Source organism: Mesocricetus auratus, unplaced genomic scaffold, assembly GCF_017639785.1.
Source record: "Mesocricetus auratus isolate SY011 unplaced genomic scaffold, BCM_Maur_2.0 Super-Scaffold_6730, whole genome shotgun sequence".
In the NCBI taxonomy this organism is placed as follows: domain Eukaryota; kingdom Metazoa; phylum Chordata; class Mammalia; order Rodentia; family Cricetidae; genus Mesocricetus; species Mesocricetus auratus.
Genome location: NW_024429184.1, coordinates 167089 through 186522, shown reverse-complemented (window position 1 = coordinate 186522; position 19434 = coordinate 167089). Strand labels below are relative to the sequence as shown.

General features: G+C 40.4%; 1 protein-coding gene across 2 annotated transcripts; it reads right to left on the bottom strand.

Annotated features, from left to right (window-relative positions):
• Window positions 1–2208: 2208 nt before the first annotated feature.
• On the bottom strand, window positions 2209–12285 carry Zfp37 (ZFP37 zinc finger protein). 2 transcript variants are annotated; one of them, XM_005085066.4, is made up of 4 exons: window positions 12044–12285; window positions 9118–9199; window positions 8694–8825; window positions 2209–5447 (listed from the first exon to the last, which is right to left on the bottom strand). In XM_005085066.4, the coding sequence occupies exons 1-4, from the start codon at window positions 12170–12172 to the stop codon at window positions 3904–3906; spliced, it is 1887 nt and encodes a 628-aa protein (XP_005085123.2). In that variant the 5' UTR covers window positions 12173–12285; the 3' UTR covers window positions 2209–3903. The 2 variants fall into 2 exon arrangements, with proteins under 2 accessions (XP_005085123.2, XP_040593606.1); XM_040737672.1 differs by lacking the exon at window positions 12044–12285 and adding an exon at window positions 11548–11716 and having other exon boundaries at window positions 8694–8828.
• Between the last annotated feature and the right edge of the window lie 7149 nt (window positions 12286–19434).

Sequence of the window (19434 nt, the reverse complement as noted above, 5' to 3'; positions counted from 1 at the left end):
AAAGAGCTCTTCTTTAGGACTCCCCAAGTCTCTTCTTTAGAACATTAAATGAAAGTTTTGGAGAAAACTATTCACAACAAAGATATAACCAAGCAGAGTGTACAGTTGTCACATGCATCAGACTCCCTTTTCAGCTCATATCTGCAGTTACTAAGAATTCTGACAATGAACTGTAGGGGAGAGAAATCTGGAGTTCTCTAGTGGATAATATGGACTTGGTTTGAGTATACACTGAAAATGAATGGGAGCTACAGTTTGGCCTCCCATCAGGGACACTGCTGAATGAGTGTCTAGGGAAAATCAGTGCCCAGAGCTTCAGGACACACCTGACCATTCTCTGTGTCACAAGAGAAGTGGTTCCAGGCTGGAATGTACATGCATTAGGCTCATAACAGGATGTAAATGACCTGCCACTCTTGGTCTAGGATGTGGAAGGAAAATGAAAAACAAGTTCTGGAATTCTGAATTAATCTGTGGTGGGATACAAGAATTTGTACTTAAAATTTAGTGTCCTACCAAATCCTTCAGGCAATTTTGATGACTGAAGTTTGTATATTTTTGGTTTATACTATTTTTTCACTGCTCACATGGTGTGTGTGTGTGTGTGTGTGTGTGTGTGTGTGTGTGTGTAGATGCACTTACCCATACATAGGTTAGTGCAGGCCAGAGGGTGATTTCAGGTGTCTTCCTCTTGTTCTCAACTTCATGTTTTTGACACAGGGTCTCTAATTGAGCCTGGAGATGGCTGGACAATATGCTCCTAAATTCACCTGCACCCCTAAAACTTGTTTACAGACACATGCCTGTCTTTCTGGCTTGTATGTAGTTGCTGGGGATCCAGACTCAGATCTCCATTGAACCCCATTGCCCTCTGAACCACACCTCAGCCTTGACATCTAGTTCTTTTAGACATTTTTTCATTCACCAATGGCAATTTTTAATACATAAAATTTTAAGTACTAATGTCTACTGTTCAGGTATCCTCAAATTTCTGATTCTTTTGTATGGTATTATTGAAGGTTCTTCAAAAGACATGAAAACTCATAATCTACCACTGCTTTATCCTTCTAAAAGATGAAGGCTTTTCTAATTCTGTACATAGTGACAGACTTCCATTTGGTGAGAAAAGAAATTAACCAATGCAAATAAATTTCACAGAGCACTTTCTTCACCCAAGAGTGAATCAGTTATTTGAAAATAGGGGCACAATATCCATAAGGTAATCTTCCAACACAAACAGGTGTATGTATACACACACACACACACACACACACACACACTTGTTTTGTCCATATTTATTGTTCTCTGAAATGAGTTAGGAAGGTAATAACAAGAATGACATATGTACAGAAAACATTTAATCACTTATTTGTTTTAGGGCCTATTATTTCAGACTACTGTGCAGATAAAATTTTTATTGAGAATGGAATAAGACTAGACAAGTTCTAATGACTGGGTCATGACTTTTTTGAGGTAGGATTTAGTGAATATGCTGTCAGACTATAAAAGATAACACACAACCAAATATTTCTTTGTGGAGAAAGGAGTGAGATCATGCCTGAATTTTTTTCATCAAAGTCATTATCTTTTTTTATTCAGCTTAAGTGCTAGATTATGAGTGTGTGAGGAAAACACCAGTTGAGAAAATGCCCCAACTAGAATGGCCCATGGGAAAGCCTGTGCTCCATGTTCTACATTGATGTTGGATGTGAAAGTGCCCAATTCACTGTGGAATGTGCAATCCCTGGCCTGGTGGTCCTATGTACAATAAAGCAGGCTGAGAAAGCTATGAAGCAATTCAGTAAGTAGTACTACCCCCATGGCCTCTGCTTCAGTTATTACCTGTGGGTCCCTGACTTCAGTTCCTGCCCTGACTTCCCTGGATGATGGACTATAAGCTGTAAGACGAAATGAACCTCTTTATCCCCAAGTTGCTTTTAGTCACAGTGTTTGATCACAGCAACAGACCCCAGCTATTAGAGCATGCAAGGGCAGACAGGTCTCTTGAAAAAGTCAAACTGATGCACAGCACCTTCTGGAATGCATGCTTGACAAGCATTATGAAGCAGAGTCTAGGAGAAGCAGAATAAGTGATCCAACAACATTAGCTACTCACGGGGCAAGAACAGTGTATGGAGACCTGTTGCAATACAATTGAAATTCCTGACTAAGGTGTCTGTGAATTAGCATTCTGAATGTAAAATAAAATGATGGTTCAAAATACCACTTTTATTCATCTGCAAGCAGAATTCATCTTCAGTTTAACAGCAAATGAGAAATAAAGTATTGTTACAGTTGTGAATCACATGTTAGCAAATCCTGTGTTCAATAGGAAAATCTTTGCAAATTCAATAAGGTTTAGTGCCATGTACCTTAAATTCATTGTACATAAATGAGCATAGAAACCTTATGTTATGCAGGGCAGTGGTGGTCCATGCCTTTAATCCCAGCACTCAGAGGCAGAGGCAGGCGGATCTCTGTGAGTTTGAGAACAGCTTGGTCAACAAGAGCTAGTTCCAGGACAGCCTCCAAAGCCACAGAGAAACCCTGTCTTGAAAAACAAACAAACAAAATCCCCCCACAAAATAAAGACACCTTATGTTACTTTATCAAACAACACTGTGTAACAGACTCAGCTGTATTTTTAAACTTGTTCATTTGTGCATATAAAAGTATTTTAATATATATTTGAATAAAACACATGTACATGATAAAAATGTCAGACCTCAATCCTGTACTTCTATGTTCAGTGCTAACCACTAAAGTTTCCTCTAGATTAAAGAAAGCACAAGTCTATTCATATACAAATATATGAGTATAAATACATACATATGTACACAGAGAGGCAGAAAAAGACAGAGGCAAACACACACACTCTTTGTCCACAATGAGAACATACTATATACACTGTCCAATAATCCACTTTTCTACACTTAGCAATATAGCTTGAGTACCATTCTCTACCAGCACATTTTTCAGCATTTTGAGTTACTCTTAACAACATCTGGACAAAACCCCTCGAAGTTTTCTATTTAATCCATTAATCCCAGCACTCTGTTAGTTCAAGGTCATTCTGGTCTACATAGCAAGTTCCTGGGAGCCAGACCTGCACAGTAAGATGCTGTCTCAGAAGCCCAGAAAGTTTTCTACTGATTTAGAACTAACACAGACATTAACAAAGAAAGCTAGATGATACCAGTGGGGATGACTACACTTATACACCAGGCAGTAAGTGTGCAATAAGCATAAATGCAGATTAAACACTAACTGTGCTGCTTAAGTACACAACATCCAAACACTTAGTGAATTTGTTGTTATACTATTGTCACACTGTGTTAGTGTTGTCATGTGTGTGGGTGCACATGTGCAGGCCAAATGTGAACCTTGAGTATTGTTCTCAGGAGCCTTGTACCTTGTTTTAAAATAGAGTTGCTGCTCCCTGTGACATAGGGCTTGCAGATTAGGCTTTTTTGACTGGTCAGCTAGGCTCAGGGACTCTCCTATCTCAACTTCCCAAATTCTGAGATTGCAGCACACATCACCACATCTAGTTTTTTACACGCATCCTGCGGATGGAATTCAGGTCCATATACTTACTTAGGAAGAATTTTATTGATTTAGCTATCTTCCCAGATCCTTCCTTATTCACAATTTTTAGTTTCATATTTTGTTCTAAATATGGAGTTAATTCATAACAAGTGTAAAAATACAGTATTTTTGTAAAGGTTTAGGATCAAGCTTACATTTTATTATCATTCATTGCTTGTATGTAAAGATCCATATTCAAATTCTCTCTTATACGATGAATGATGTGCTTAAAAAGATTTTTTTGACATTCATCATGTTGAGAACATCCTTTAAAGTTAAACAGGATCAAAACAGTCAGTTGTGAGACTTCCTACATTAATTTTCCTCATGAGATTGCTCTTCTGAGTGAACTTTCATATGTTTGGTAAGAGAGGCATTCTGTTTGAAGGCTTTACCACACTCATTACATTCATAGGGTTTCTCTCCAGTGTGGGATCTCTGATGTATAACAAGTTGTGACTTTGCAGTGAATGCTTTTCCACACTCATAGCATTCAAAGGGCTTCTCCCCCGTGTGAGTTCGCTGATGGACAATGAGGTGTGACTTTTGACTAAAGGCTTTCCCACATTCAGCACATTCATAGGGTTTCTCCCCAGTATGAACTCTCTGATGTTGAGTAAGGCCTTCAATTTGCTTGAAGGCTTTCCCACATTGATTGCATTCAAAGGGACAATCACCTGTGTGAGTCCTCATATGGTAAGTAAGAGATGAACTATGTCCAAAGGCTTTTCCACACTCATCACATTTATAAGGTTTCTCCTTTGTATGAGTCCTTTGATGTATACCCAGGTGTGACTTTTTGCTAAAAGTCTTCCCACATTCATTACATTTAAATGGTTTCTCACCAGTGTGAACTCGCATGTGTTTAGTCAGGGATGAACTATACTTGAAAGCTTTGCCACATTCATTGCATTCATATGGTATTTCACCTGTGTGCGTTCTCACATGTTCAGTAAGAGATGAATTATATCTAAAGGATTTGCCACACTCCTTACATTCATAAGGCTTCTCACCTGTGTGAGATCTTACATGTTGCATAAGGTTTGAGCTGTGTCTAAAGGTTTTCCCACATTCATTGCATTCATAGGGCTTTTCTCCAGTATGAATTCTTAGATGGTCAGTGAGGGCGTGTTTGTGACCATGAGCTTTGCCACACTGAACACACTCATACGGTTTTTCTCCAGTGTGAGTTCTCTGATGGACAACGAGGTGGGACTTTTGGCTAAAAGCTATCCCACACTCATTACATTCATATGGTTTCTCCCCGGTATGAGTTCTTTGATGGTCAATGAGTCCTTGCTTATGGCTGAGGACCTTCCCACATTGATTGCATTCGTAGGGTTTTCCAGAAGTTGGAGATTTGACAGGGTTATTAGATGAACTACGGCTAGACGATTCTTGTTTCTCTTCAGTCTGGATTTTGCCTTCTTTAGCATGGGATGAGCGTTGATGGCATACTTTCTCATATCTCTTGCCAGTTTTGTCACCTTTACCATGTGACTTTTTGTTGGATATTTTCTCGCATTTCTTTCTAGCTAGAATTTTATCTTTACTTGCATCAGATATGGTATGGCTGAATGACTTCCTGTGTTCTTTAGCTGTATCAGGTTTCTTTTTTGTAGAGTTTTTAATTTCACCAGTAAAGTTTAAATTCTTCTTCGAGTTCTTTGCATGTGAATCAGATTTCAGAAGCTTTTTTTTTGAAGGAAGATGTTTTGTACTGACAGTTTTTTTCTCCAACAAAGCACACTCGCTGCTGTTCTTGCTGCTTGAACTTTTCTTCTTGAATGTAGTTTCCTTAATAAGTTTGCCTTGAGATTTCTGCTTTTCCTGTATCTGCTCATCATCTTGTTGGACTTCTAAAATAGAATTTAATGAGACATTCTTGTAAATTTTTGCACTCCACTGAAGTTCTTTATAAGTTTCATAAAGAGATGCCCTGTTTGGGGTTGAATACTTATTCAACCCTAAGATGCCAATGTGAAATAAGCATCAAGAATGAATGTCCCTATCCACCTGAAGAGGAGAAAAGCAGTAGTAAAACCAGGGGAAAGAAAGCTGATAGTAGTCATTAGGAAAAGATTTGGCTGCTTGAAAGCAGAATTTTAGCCTGGTGGTGGTAGCACATGCCTTTAATCCCAGCACTTGGAAGGCAGAGGCAGATGGATCTCTGTGAGTTCAGGGCCAACCTGGTGTATAGAGTGAGTTCCAGGACAGCTAGGGCTGTTACACAGAGAGAACCTGTCCCACAACAAAACAAACAAACAAATGAAATAGGATCATGTAACCTGGATAGAAGGTGAAATAGACGTAGGAGCACTAAACAAGGAATGCATTACATTAAAAGATGTTATATTATGCCAGGTATGGTGACACATGCCTACTAATCCCAGTACTCAGGAGGCTGAAACAGGAGGATTTACAGAACCCTGGGATAAAGAGATAAACAGAACCCTCCAGGTAGCATGCCAAGGCCAAGTCTTATAATACCCAGTGATGATGAAGAACAAATATCCTTCTCGAAAGAAAGTGATCAAGACTTACACCTATCCACTTGACATGTAGCATTAAAACAAACTGTCTCTGTGTGTACATGTTCATTTGTGTATGTATACAAAGATATGTGTGACCATGCATGCAGAAGCCAGTTTGACATCAAGCTATTCCCAGATTGTTTTCTTTATCTTATTTTTTTGTAGCTAGGTTTCTCAGTGAACCCAGAGCTCACCAATTGGCTAGACATGCTGGCCAGAGAATCTTAGGCTTCTGTGTTCATCTCCTTGGTGCTAGGATTACAGCTGTGCACTGCCAGGCACAGCTTTTTACATGAGGGTTGAAGATCTGAACTCAAGTGTTTCTGCTTGTGTGGCCAGCACTTTATAAACTGAGCCATTTCCCTAGCCCCATAACACACTTCTTATAGTGATGGATGGAGCTGCCACACTGATCTGACTCCCCAAAAGACACAAATCAGGAAAAGAAAAATTCACCACAAAAAGAATGCAAATTACAGTCCTGGTATGTAATAAGATCATACTGGGGCAGATTTGGGTGTGACAGAATAATTCATTAAGGCTGAGATAATTTTCTTTTCCCCTTCCTTCCTTCCTTCCTTCCTTCCTTCCTTCCTTCCTTCCTTCCTTCCTTTTTAAAATTTTTTATGTCAGGGTATCTTTGTGTAGCCCTGGATGACCTGGAACTCACCAGTCTGGCGTCTTTCTCATATAGATCTGCCTGCCTCTACCTCCCAAGTACTGAGATTAAAGGTGTGGACCACCACCATCCAGGAAAATAATTTTCTTAATTTGAGACAGCAACAGAACTTGAGTTTTAAGAGAAATCAAAGGTAACTTCACAAACTTAAGCATGAAGCTCACTAGCCCCAGCAAATATGTAATATTTATCAGTAACATATATGATGAATTTTAAAAAGTGGACACATTAAATCCTCCTGAGAACTGCACTCAGGGATAAGATAAACCTGATTTGTGTGATAGCAGTGACAACTAAGAAAAAAACAAATGGGATTTGAAAAGAGGATCATGGAATACATGGCTAAAATAAGAGGACAAACATAGGGAGGGGTGAAGTGTGCCTCTAATTAACGAAGATGAAACTCCATATCTGGCTCCTAAAGAAAGACTTCCCTACAAGCAGCTCCAATAAGAAGGTATGACACAGGCATTGGAGATGTCCAATTAGAAGATGTTAATGTTAAAGATGAGCTTGTGTTTACGTAATGGGTTTCTGTTTGAAAGCTATGCAATGGAGGAACAGAACATAAGGACATATGATCTTAAGGGACCATCAGCAAAGTAAGGAAAGCTGGTGAGTAAACACGATCAATTAAAGACAAGGCAAGAATTTAAGGTTAATTAAAGCTATTATAACATATGCACTAGAGGGTGTGCATGTTGACTATATCAATCATATTAGTCACTTCACTATTGCTATGACAAAACACCATGACCAAGGCAATAGGTCAGCTTTAGAGAGATAAGAGTCTGTTAATGATAGGGAGCCATGGCAGCAAAGGACAGACATGGAGCAGGAAGCTGAGAGCTTACATCTTGAACTGCAAGCAGGAAACGGGCCACACCCCCTAAGCCTCCCGAAACAGCACCATAAACTGGGGACCAAGCATTCAAATGGGGGCAGCTCATCCAAACCCTCACAGGGGCAAATGGACATGGTGACATCGTGTACAACCCAGGCACAGGGAGTTTTGCAGTTAAAGGATGGAAAGAAAACCATTAGGAGCAGGGGCATCGTTCCCAGAGATACAGAATGAAAACTGATCTAAGAATGTCTGAATTCATCAGGAGAGATTGTGATACATTAAGGAATTATTGTGAAGGTAGAGGGCAGGAGGAAAATTGAGGATACAAAGAGAGGGTCCTTCTTAAAATATGGTAAACAGGAATGAGATTGGCAGGAGAGTTACAGCGCCTTCTGAAAGATAAGCAGTGGGCACATGGGCAGGGAGAGGGGCTAAGTGAAGGAATCAGCTACTTCAGGCTCAGAGCCCTGGTTTTCAACTTTTCCTGTATCACAGTCAGAATGGTGACAGATCGTACCATTGCTCTTTATGGAAGATCATGCCCTGGGACCCTCAGTAGCATGGTCATTTGAAATGCTGCATCTCTCCTGTGGGGAGGTTATGCATGCCTCTCTAATCCCTCTGAACCAATTGGCTTGTTGAACTGAAATGAATTGCTACCACATCCAGGCAGTGATTTTTAGGGATTATTTACTGGTTTCCCTCACTCATTCTTTTTCCTCCCCATAAAACAAGAGCTTGTCATGAGCCTCTCACGTGGACAAGTTCACAGAAAGAGGAGATATTAGAGTCTCCAAGTAAAGAAATATCTGTAGTTTCAATTCTTTTTCTCCTGAGAGATTCTGATATTTTTCTACTATTTCCTTGTTAAGAAAAGAAAATCTTGAACTTAAAAATTTGTTTTTTTCATATTGGGGTTTAAATCTAGGTCCTTCCACATGTGAGTAGCACTCTCTACATTGAGCTGTATCCCCAGCCCTAACACAAATTTACAAATTATTATTTGGAGAATTCCAAACTTAGTACCAAGAAACTAAAAACTTACTTGTCTTGGTTCCTGCTTTCTTGGGCCGTGCTATTTTGTTCACATTACTTGGGTTGGGTGTTTTCGCTTCTCTCAAAGATGACTCTTCTTTTTTTAACTTAGAGATCATACCTTCTTTGGGATCTTGATTTCCTGCTTGTAAGAAATGGTAGAAACTGAGTGTTGGACCAGCCATCTCAGAAATTGAGGCCTGCTGTTGGCACTTCAGGGCCTTTCAAGGCTAATGAACATATATGGCTTCTAATGTTTCACAATAGGGATACACATGTACCTAGACCTTCCCTTTTGAAGTCAGTGGCTCACCACCACCACCACCACCACCACCAACAACAACAACAACAAACACAAAATAGAAAGCCATAAAAGACCCAAGGAAGAAGGGATTGCAGTGAACACACTCTGAGTGACGGGGAATTGTCCTTACCCATTGAGGCTGGGTTGCTGCAGTTCTCTAGCATTGCATCATTGCTTAAGTTCCTCTTCACAGGTTCCAGCTGTTCCCATTCCTTCCGAGTAAAAGCCACAGATACATGTTTGAATGTTATTGATTCTTGCCATACTCACATCCAGTCTAGTATTTCCTAATTCTCCATATTCAGGAGTGATTTGAACAACAGAATGTGTTTTTACCTCAACTATCCACTATTGACCACAATAAACATTTAAACATGCTTGCTTAACATTTAAAGATAATCCCTCACCCTTACAGACAAGCAATATGTGATTCTAATATGTCACTAATCTCTACCTTATAGGTTTTCAGTCTGTATTCTTAGTAACTCCTAACACTAACTGCTACTGCCCTTCCTCCCAATCTCTATGTCAGTACAGCCCTCTCTAATCACTTGTGCAATTCTAAAATGACTAATGCCAACAACTGCATCACCAAACATGGGCAGATCTTCCCAGGCACTTGCCTCATGAGTTTCCCAGTCATGGGCCAGAAAACACATTGATCTTCATCAGCCAGAAGTCCCCAAATCTCTAATCTGATTAATCTCCGATCACTAACACCAATAGAACTCTTTAACAGTGGCCATCACAGAAACCCTAATCTCCATAATCCAGCACTAGCTCTTACCACTCCTCGTCTGTTCACCTAAATAAAATCCACTCATCTCCAGAGGATCCTGCTCCCTACAGGGATATCAAGCAAAGGCTACCTTTAATTTTTCTCTGTGACTTATGTACCTTAGGCTCTATGATGGATGGAAATTATTGCTTCAGCCATTTTTTAACCACTTTCAGAATTTGTACACAGATTCACCAACTTTTAATACAGTAACTTTGTATGGCTCAGTGATTCAATAGGAAGAGTGACAAGATTCAGCACGTAGCTGTAGTCACAGCCATGGTTCATTATAGCTAAAGGACACAAAGCAAATTAATGAATAATTAAGCGATGAATTCAGGATGAAAACAAACACAGCATCAAAGAGTCCTTTCCAGGTACAGTCACATAGAGCATGCTGTTTCCTCCAGAAACAAGTTCTGGCAACATATGTAAAATGAGTTGGAAAGTCCCAGCTAGGGTCCAAAGAGACTCAGTGCTCAAGGATTTTGCTAGGAACTGGGTTATACCGGGACCATTTGCTGACATATACAAAAATCCTACAATGCAGGTCCTAAAGCCAAAAATCTGTATCTCAATCCCTTTGTCCATATTGATTCACCTATTAGCTCACATTTAGATGTACTCTGAATGTGATTTCATTTTTCCAGTGTAACTCCAAATTGTCACCATAATCTCTTGCCTTTGATTACTGAAATAAACTTCTGACTGTCTGATACCTACTGTAGCCTTGTAGTTCGTGTTCCATAGAGTAACCATGATGATCTTTTTCATGTATTGATCAGATCAAATCACTTCCTTGCTCAAACCCAGTGATTTCTCATTGAAATTAGAATAAAATTCAAATCTAGCACTAGCCAGTATGATCTTACATGATCTAATATCTTCTACTATTGATTTCATGTTTCTCTACTTTTCCTGTATACATGTGTTTGTACGTGTGTTCTTCTTTTTATCTCTTTTATTTTAGTATAACAAGAACTTAATTCCTATATTAAGGCTTTAGCAATTGGCATTCTTTCTTTTTCCAAACACCTATTGGATCTGGGCATTAGCCACAGCCTGTCATAATTTGTGTTCAAATCAACTGTCATTTCTTTCAAAAATTAACTTGAAAACTTCATTCTACTGATCCACCACATTGTCCTTTCTTACTTTCTTCACAGCAGTTACTATTGCCTGGAAACTATCTTACTTCCACTTATATTTATATTCTTGCTGTCTCTTTCCCATTTTTAGAATTTAAGACATTAAAGACAGGCTGGTTCTTCGTGATGCTACTTAGAACATTTTCTGGCATAAAATAGGTGCTCATCTTACAGTCTGTTCCACAGTTTTCCAATCATTGAGATCCATATATTTCCCAGTCACTAGCCTTCACACACACCCCCTACATAAAGTTCCCAATTACCATTCTTCACAGAACAACCTATAACCTCCACTGAACCTAAGCCTGAAGCCCACCAACCTCACTGTGGACTCTTGACCTCAGGATCCTAGTCACAGAATCATGAAAGACTTTTAATAGTTATTAATAATTCCTACCAAGAACCCCATCACTAGTGGGACAGTTAGGACTATTGGTACCTTTTCTCCCCAGATGACAATCTACCATCTCCATCAGCACTTCATTTTAAGACTCCTCATATTTCACCAACTATCATCCTCCCATAAGCTTCCAGGCTCCCAACTACCCATCATAACACACAAAACACCAACTCTGAAAGACACTGCTGAACAGACTTCTAGAAATAGCACCATCCCCAACCCCAAGGTCCTAACCTCTGATCCCCACATGTTCCAAAAGGTGCAGCTGTCCAAATCTCAACATTTCCCCTCTGACAGTCCACAGTCTGCAATCCCCAGTTACCTATAATGGTTGTTTCCATATAGGGCTTCCCCATCTCAGATACATCACAAAGCCCTCCTTTCTGATCTTGCTAGTTTTCCAGACGCTGTCAGAGGCAGTTACCGACATCTCCCCGCCCCCGCCCTCCCCAAGCATCATCACTATCTAGTCTGATCCGTCAAAACACTACTTTCTTAAAATTATAGCAATCCCCGTCTAATGCCTCTAACACCACGGGTATTATCGGGTATTATACCCGTATACCTAATACTCCATATGCCCATAATACCCAGATCTCTCAGAGCACCAGCCTCCCAAAAGACTATTCAACAACGACGCCACAAATTCTCAAATCTTGTCTTCAGACTCCAGTCACCCTCTAATCACTGACCGCCAAACTGCTCCCAAACCCTTACGCTGGGCCCTCACCGCATCGCTATCCGCGGGCTCGGATGCAGCCATGGTTCTCGGACGCCGGGTCCTGTCGGCTGTTCCCGCACTCCTCCGGCCCAGCGCCTCTGGCTTTGTCAGGACCTGGTTGGAGTCAGAGGCGGACATGGCGGCCACCCCGAGCGCCGCTTCAGAGGGTCCCGGGGCTTCGATGGCGGCGCCCTGCGGAGATTGCTTGTGGGCGCGGCCATCTTGGCATGGACTCTGCCGTACAGCGGAGGCGCAGGCGCCTCTGGGATCACTGTCCAGGCAGGGCCTGCTGCTGGTTACTCCAGGGTCCCAGAGGTGCAAGATGCCCAGGCAGGAAGTGCGGAGGGAAGCTGCTCCGAGGCACGCGCCCCGGAATTGAAACCCCGGAGGCACAGGGGGGTTTCATCTCGGGAGTTCTGTTATACAGAACGTTGATTGATTTGCGTTTCCAAACGGTTTTCCAATGGCAGTTGCCAGGGAAACCTGGGAAGCTGAATGAGGAATCCTGCAGCGAAAGAAACAAGAAAAGCCGGCCTAGACCTGTAATACTGATTTATTGCTGAGACAATGGATAAGTTCTGTTTATGATTTATTGAAAGCTCGCCTGAGGATTCAGAAAGCAAAGTCAGCCACAAGCTGTAGGATCCAGGCACATATCTTTAATCCCAGCAGCCAGAAACTAGGAGGTGTTGGTATACGCCTTTAATCCTAGGACTCAGGATTAAGAGATAGACTGAAGGTCTCTGTGAGTTCAAGGCCACCCACAAGAGTGAATCAGTCTAAAAGAGAATTATAGCTCACACCTTTAATCCCAACATTAGGGAAGTATATAAGACAGAAGCAAGGTCTCAGAGGCATCCGCTCTCCCTCCACACTGAAGCTAGGAGCCATCGCTCTCCAGCCACACTGAGGAGCGGTTATAGTTTGAGGCTTGGTGAAGAGTGCATGGATCACTCCTTTCAGGCTCAGCTTGAGGTGAGAGCTAGTGGCTGGCTGCTTTTATTTTCTGATATTCAGCTTGAAGTTTGAACCCTAATACCAATCTCTGGGCCATTTATTTATTCGTGTTACAGAGACATAGGATACGTTTTTTGGGTTACTGCTTAAAAAGAAAGTGTCACTCAGTGAACTCATCACTCCTGATGGTAGCCCAGCTTTCACTAGAATCACTCAACTTTTAAAATGATTTCTCAGTGCACCACTTAACATGTTCATTGCATTCACTCAATAGTTATTTTTTTTGTAGAGTTTTCAAACTGTAAATATGTTCAATCAAGGTGCTTGGCCCTGTTGGTACTGGGCAAGAACAAGACTCCATATAGTCTTTATTCCCCAATTTAAATTTGTGGTGGGACAGACAAGATGAGATTGTTGTAAATACATTGTTGTGCTTTATTGACTCAAATATCTATGTTTTGAGTTGAAGGTGGAATGAGGGTGGTGACTCTGCCCGCAATCCAAGTACATAGGAGGCAGAGGTAGACAGTCTTTTCTGGACTAGCCTGGTCTGTAGAGTGAACTTGAGGCTACCCTGAGCTACACTAAGCACTTGTCTCCAAAGGCTAAATCACAATACAGTTTGTTATTGATTTATTAAATATGTATGTGCAGGGAGAGAGCACTGATTTGTGAAGGTCAGAGGATAAATCTCTAGAGGTAATGTCAGTGAGATCCAGGATCCCACTTAGTTCTTCAAACTTACCCACCACAATGGTTTCTCCATGCATAGCCTTCTCACAGACACCAAAATTTTAATATGTTGCCATCTTCCCTGACATTCTCTTCTGAAGACAGAACCTAGAGCCTTGCTTACTATGGAACTGCTCTATACTGAGTTAAATCCTAAAGCACAAATTCAAACAAACAAGCAAAATAATCCCTGTTTTGCACCTTCACCTTGACGTAGTAAGGGATTGTCTGCCTATCGGTAGTAGTTTCATTCTCTTGTTCTTAGACCTCTTGTTGTGGAGCATTCACCAGAGAAGATTGCTTGGACATGGGTTTAAGCCATCAGAAAGTCTCTATTACCCTGGAAAACTGCCACTGCTCAGGTGCAGGGCATACCAGTCAGAAGAACAGGTAAGTGACCTGTAGATGAACTTTCTCATCAGGACCATTCACAAATAATGACATGGAGACTAATTACTGATTATGAAGCTTTACTTGTAGCTTAGCTTTGTCTCACTAGTTCTTATAACTTAAATTAACCCAATTGTAGTAGTGAGTCTTTTCTGTCCTGCCTGCTAGCTACCAAATAACCATATGGAGATTTCTTATTAATTATGAAAGCTTGACCAATGGATTAGGCTTGTTTTTAACTCTTAAAACTCAAATCAACCCATGTCTTTAAATCTACATTATTTTACGTGACTTGGTTTACTTTACTTTGTAATGCTCATGCTACTTGTTCTGCTTCCGGCTTATGACTCCTCCCTTCTTCTTCCCAGCAGCCTCTGTGCCTAGAAATCCTGCCTTACTATTGATCATCCAGCTTTATATTAAACCATTCAGAGTGACATCTTCACAGTGTACAAAAAGATTTTCCACAACACCCATATCTTTTAATGTAAGTTTTTAAAAAATGTGGTGTGCCAGAAGGTCCTGGATAGATATTCTATCAACATTAAGAGAAAATGGATGCCAGCCCAGACTACTATACCCAGCAAAGCATTCAATGAATATAGATGGAGAAAAAAAGATACCCCATGACAAAACCAGATTTAAACAATACATATCCACTAACCCAGCCCTTCAGAAAGTTCTGGAAGGAAAACTCCAATCCAAGGAAGTTAACTACAATCAGAAAAATGCAAACAATAGATAATCACACTTTACCAACAGCCAAAAGAGAAAAGGGGTGGAAATCCACATACAATTCCACCACCACCAACCATTCCAAAACAAACAAGAATGAGTGATCAATAATCACTAATATCCTTCAGTATTAATGGTCTTAACTCACCCATAAAAAGGCACAGGCTAACAGAATGGATTCGAAGATAGAACCCATCCTTCTGCTGCATACAAGAAACACACCTCAGCTTCAAAGACAGATGTTACCTCATAGTTAAGGGTTGGAAAAAGATTTTCTAATCAAATGGACCCAAGAAACAAGCAGGGGTAGCAATCCTATTATCTAACAAACTAGACTTTAAACTGAAATCAATAAAAAGAGATGAAGGAGGTCATTTCATACTCATCACAGGAAGAATCCACCAAGATGAAGTCTCGATTCTGAACATCTATGCCCCAAACACAAAGGCATCCACATTCGTTAAAAAAATTACTAAAACTCAGACCACACATAAAACCTCACACACACATAGTGGGAGACTTCAACACCCCACTCTCACTACTAGACAGAACCACCAGACAGAAACTTAACAAAGAAACAAAGGAACTAGCAGAAGTTATGACCCAATTGAGATTAACAGACATCTATAGAACATTACATCCAAACACAAAAGAATATACCTTCTTCTCAGCTACACATGGAACCTTCTCTAAAATCAACCACATACTTGGCAACATAGCAAACATCAAAAGGTACAAAAAATTGGAATAACTCCATGTATCCTATCAGACCACCATGCTTTAAAGTTAGAATTCAACAACAACAGAAACTGCAGAAACCCTACAAACTCATGGAAATTGAATAATGCACAATTGTACCACTCCTGGATCAAAGAAGAAATAAAAAAGAAATTAAAGACTTCCTAGAATTCAATGAGAATGAAAACATAACATACCCAAACTTGTGGAACACTTTGAAAGTAGTGCCAAGAGGAAAGATTATAGCACTAAGTGCCCACATGAAGAAACTGGAGACTAGTCACACTGGAGAATTAACAGCATAACTGAAAGTTTTAGAACAAAAAGAAGCAAGCTCACCCCAGAGAAGTAGATGCCAGGAAATAATCAAGTTGAGGGCTGAACTCAATAAAGTAGAAACTAGGAAAACAATACAAAGAATCAATGTAACGAAGAGTTGGTTCTTTGATAAAATCAACAAGATAGACAAACCTTTATTCACAAATTAACAAAATCAGAAATGAAAAGGGGGATATAACAATGGACACCGAGGAAATCCAGAGAATCATCAGGTCATACTTTGAAAACCTGTACTCCACAAAATTTGAAAATTTAAAGGAAATGGAAAATTTTATGGATAGATATCACCTGCCAAAATTAAATCAAGAACAGACAAGCAATTTAAATGGACCTTCATATAACCTCTAAGGAAATAGAAACAGTTATTAAAAGTCTCCCAACCCCCCCCAAATAAAAGCCCAGGGCCAGATGGCCTCAGTGCAGAATTCTATAAAGATCATCTTACACCAGTTCTCCTCAAAGTATTACATGCAATAGAAGCAGAAGAGTGTTTTCCAAACTCTTTTACAAGACTTCAATAATATTGATATTCAAGCCACACAAAGACATAACTAAGAAAGAGAACTTCAGACCAATATCTTTCATGAACTTGATGCAAAAATACTCATAAAATACTGGCAAATTGGATCCAAGAACACATCAGAAAACTCATCCACCATGATCAAGTAGGTTTCATCCCAGAGGTGCAGGGATGGTTCACAATACGAAAATCCATCAATATAATCCACCATATAAACAAGCTGAAAAACAAAAATCACATGAGCATCTCACTAGATGCTGAAAAAGCCTTTGACAAAATTCAATACCCCTTCATGATAAATGCCTTGGAGAGATCCACGATAACAGGAACATACCTAAACATAATAAAAGCTATATACAGCAAACCAACAGCCAACATCAAACTAAATGGAGAGAAACTCAAAGCAATTCCTCTAAAATCAGGAACAAGTCAAGGCTGTCCACTCTCTTCATACCTCTTTAATATTGTACTTGAAATTCTAGTCAGAGCAATAAGACAACAAAAGGAGATCAAGGGATACAAATTGGAAAGGAAGAGGGCAAACTTTCACTATTTGCAGATGATATGATAATTTACATAAGTGACCCAAAAAACTCTACCAGGGAACTCCTACAGCTGATAAATACCTTCAGCAAAGTGGCAGGATACAAGATCAACTCAAGAAAATCATTAGCCCTACTATATATAGGTGATAAAAGGGCTGAGAAAGAAATCAGAGAAACATCACCCTTTACAATTGCCACAAACAACATAAAATACCTTGGGGGTAACCCTAACCAAACAAGTGAAATACCTGTATTGCAAGAACTTTGAGTCTTTAAAGAAAGAAATCAAAGAAGACACCAGAAAATGGAAAGATCTCCCATGCTCTTGGATAGGAGGATCAACAAAGTAAAAATGGAAATCTTGCCAAAAGCAATCTACAGATTCAATGCAATTCCCATTAAAATCCCAGCCTAATACTTCACAGATCTTGAAAGAACAATTCTCAACTTTATATGGAGAGACAAAAGACCCAGCATTGCCAAAACCACCCTGTGCAACAAGGCAATGTCCAGAGTCATCACCATCTCTGACTTCAAGTTCTGTAATAGAGCTACAGTCCTGAAAACAGATTGGTACTGGCACAAAAATAGACAGGTAGACCAATGCAATTAAATTGAAAATGCTGATATTAACCCACATACGTATGAACACTTGGTTTTTGACAAAGAAACTAAAATTATACAATGGAATAAAGAAGGCATCTTCAACAAATAGTGCTGGGATAACTGGATATTGGCATGTAGAATACTGCAGATAGATCCATGTCTATCGCCATGCACAAAACTTAAGTCCTAATGGATTAAAGACCTCAACATAAATCCAGTCACACTGAGCCTCTTAGAAGAGAAAGTGGGGTGCACCCCTGAACAAATTGGTACAGGAGACTGCTTCCTGAATGTAACACCAGTAGCACAGATGATGAGATTGAAAATTAATAAATGGGATTTCCTGAAACTGAGAAGCATCTGCAAGGCAAAGGACACAGTCAACAAGACAAAAAGGCAGCTCACAAAATGGGAAAAGATATTCATTATTCCCACATCTGACAGAGGGGTGATTTCCAAAATCTACAAAGAACTCAACTCTCAAAAGCACCAAAGGAACCAATTAAAAAGTGGTCTACAGGAACCAGGCATTGGTGGTGAATGCCTTTAATCCCAGCACTTGAGAGGCAGAGGAAGGGGGATCTCTGTGAGTTCGAGGCCAGCCTGGTCTACAGAGCGAGTTCCAGGACAGTCTCCAAAACAATACGGAGAGACCCTGTCTCGAAAAACCAAAAAAAGGGGGGTCTATAGAACTAAATAGAGATTTCTCAATAGAGAACTCTAAAATGGCCGAGAAACACTTAAGAAAGTGCTCAACATCCCTAACAATCAGGGAAATGCAAATCAAAACAACTCTGAGATACCATCTTACTCCTGTCAGAGTGACTAAAATAAAAAACACCAATGACAGTTTATGCTGGAGAGGATATGGAGAAAGGGGAACACTCCTCCACGGCTGGTGGGAGTGCCAACTCTACCACAAGAGCCAGTAAAGTAATTCCACTCTTAGGCATATACCCCAAAATGCACATTCATACATCTGGTCCACTATGTTTATAGCAGCACTATTTATAATAGCCAGAATCTGAAAGCAACCTAGATGCCCCTCAACTGACGAGTGGATAGAGAAAATGTGGTACATTTACACAATGGAGTAATACTCAGCGGAAAAAATAATGGATTCTTGAACTTTGCAGGCAAATAGATGGCACTAGAAGAAACCATCCTGAGCAGGGTAACCAGTCACAAAAAGACAAACATGGTATGTACTCACTCATATATGGATTTTATACATGAATCAGGGGAGTGCCAACCTACAATCCGACTTCCAGAGAGTCTGGGAAACAGGAAGAACCCTAAGAGAGATATGCATGGTACCCCAGAGAAGGTGGAATGAGGCAAGGTCTCCTGAGCAGATTGGGAGCATAACAGGGGAGGGAGCCAGGAAAAAGAGAGGGGGAGAAGATGAGGGGAGAGGTGGGTATGGGGAGCAGGAAGGTTGAGTTGGGAGAAGAATAGAGAGCAGGATGGTAGATACCATAATGGAGGGAGTCATTCTATGTTTGAGGGAAGATCTGGCACTAGTGAGATTTCCAGAGATCTACAAGGATGACACCAACTGGCAAACTAAGCAACAGTGGAGAGACTACCTTAAATGCCCTTCCCTGATAATGATTTTGATGACTATCCTAGAACCTCCATCCATTGACAGACTGAAGCAGAAGCAGACACCCACAGCTAAACACTGAACTGAACTCCTGGAACCCAGTGACAGAGAGGAAGGAGTGATGAGATGAGCAAAGGGGTCAAGACTGGGCTGATGAAACACAGATAAACAGCTGACCTGAACAAGGGGGAGATCTTGGAACCCAGACTGACGGCTGAGAGGCCAGCATGTG

Coding starts and splice junctions, on each gene's coding strand:
- Zfp37 (XM_005085066.4), bottom strand. CDS start 12,172: ATGTCCGCCTCTGACTCCAACCAGGTCCTGACAAAGCCAGAGGCGCTG. Junction 8,826..9,117: donor CAGCAACCCAGCCTCAATGG/GTAAGGACAATT, acceptor TCTTACAAGCAG/GAAATCAAGATCCCAAAGAA. Junction 5,448..8,693: donor GAAAGCAGGAACCAAGACAA/GTAAGTTTTTAG, acceptor ATTCTATTTTAG/AAGTCCAACAAGATGATGAG.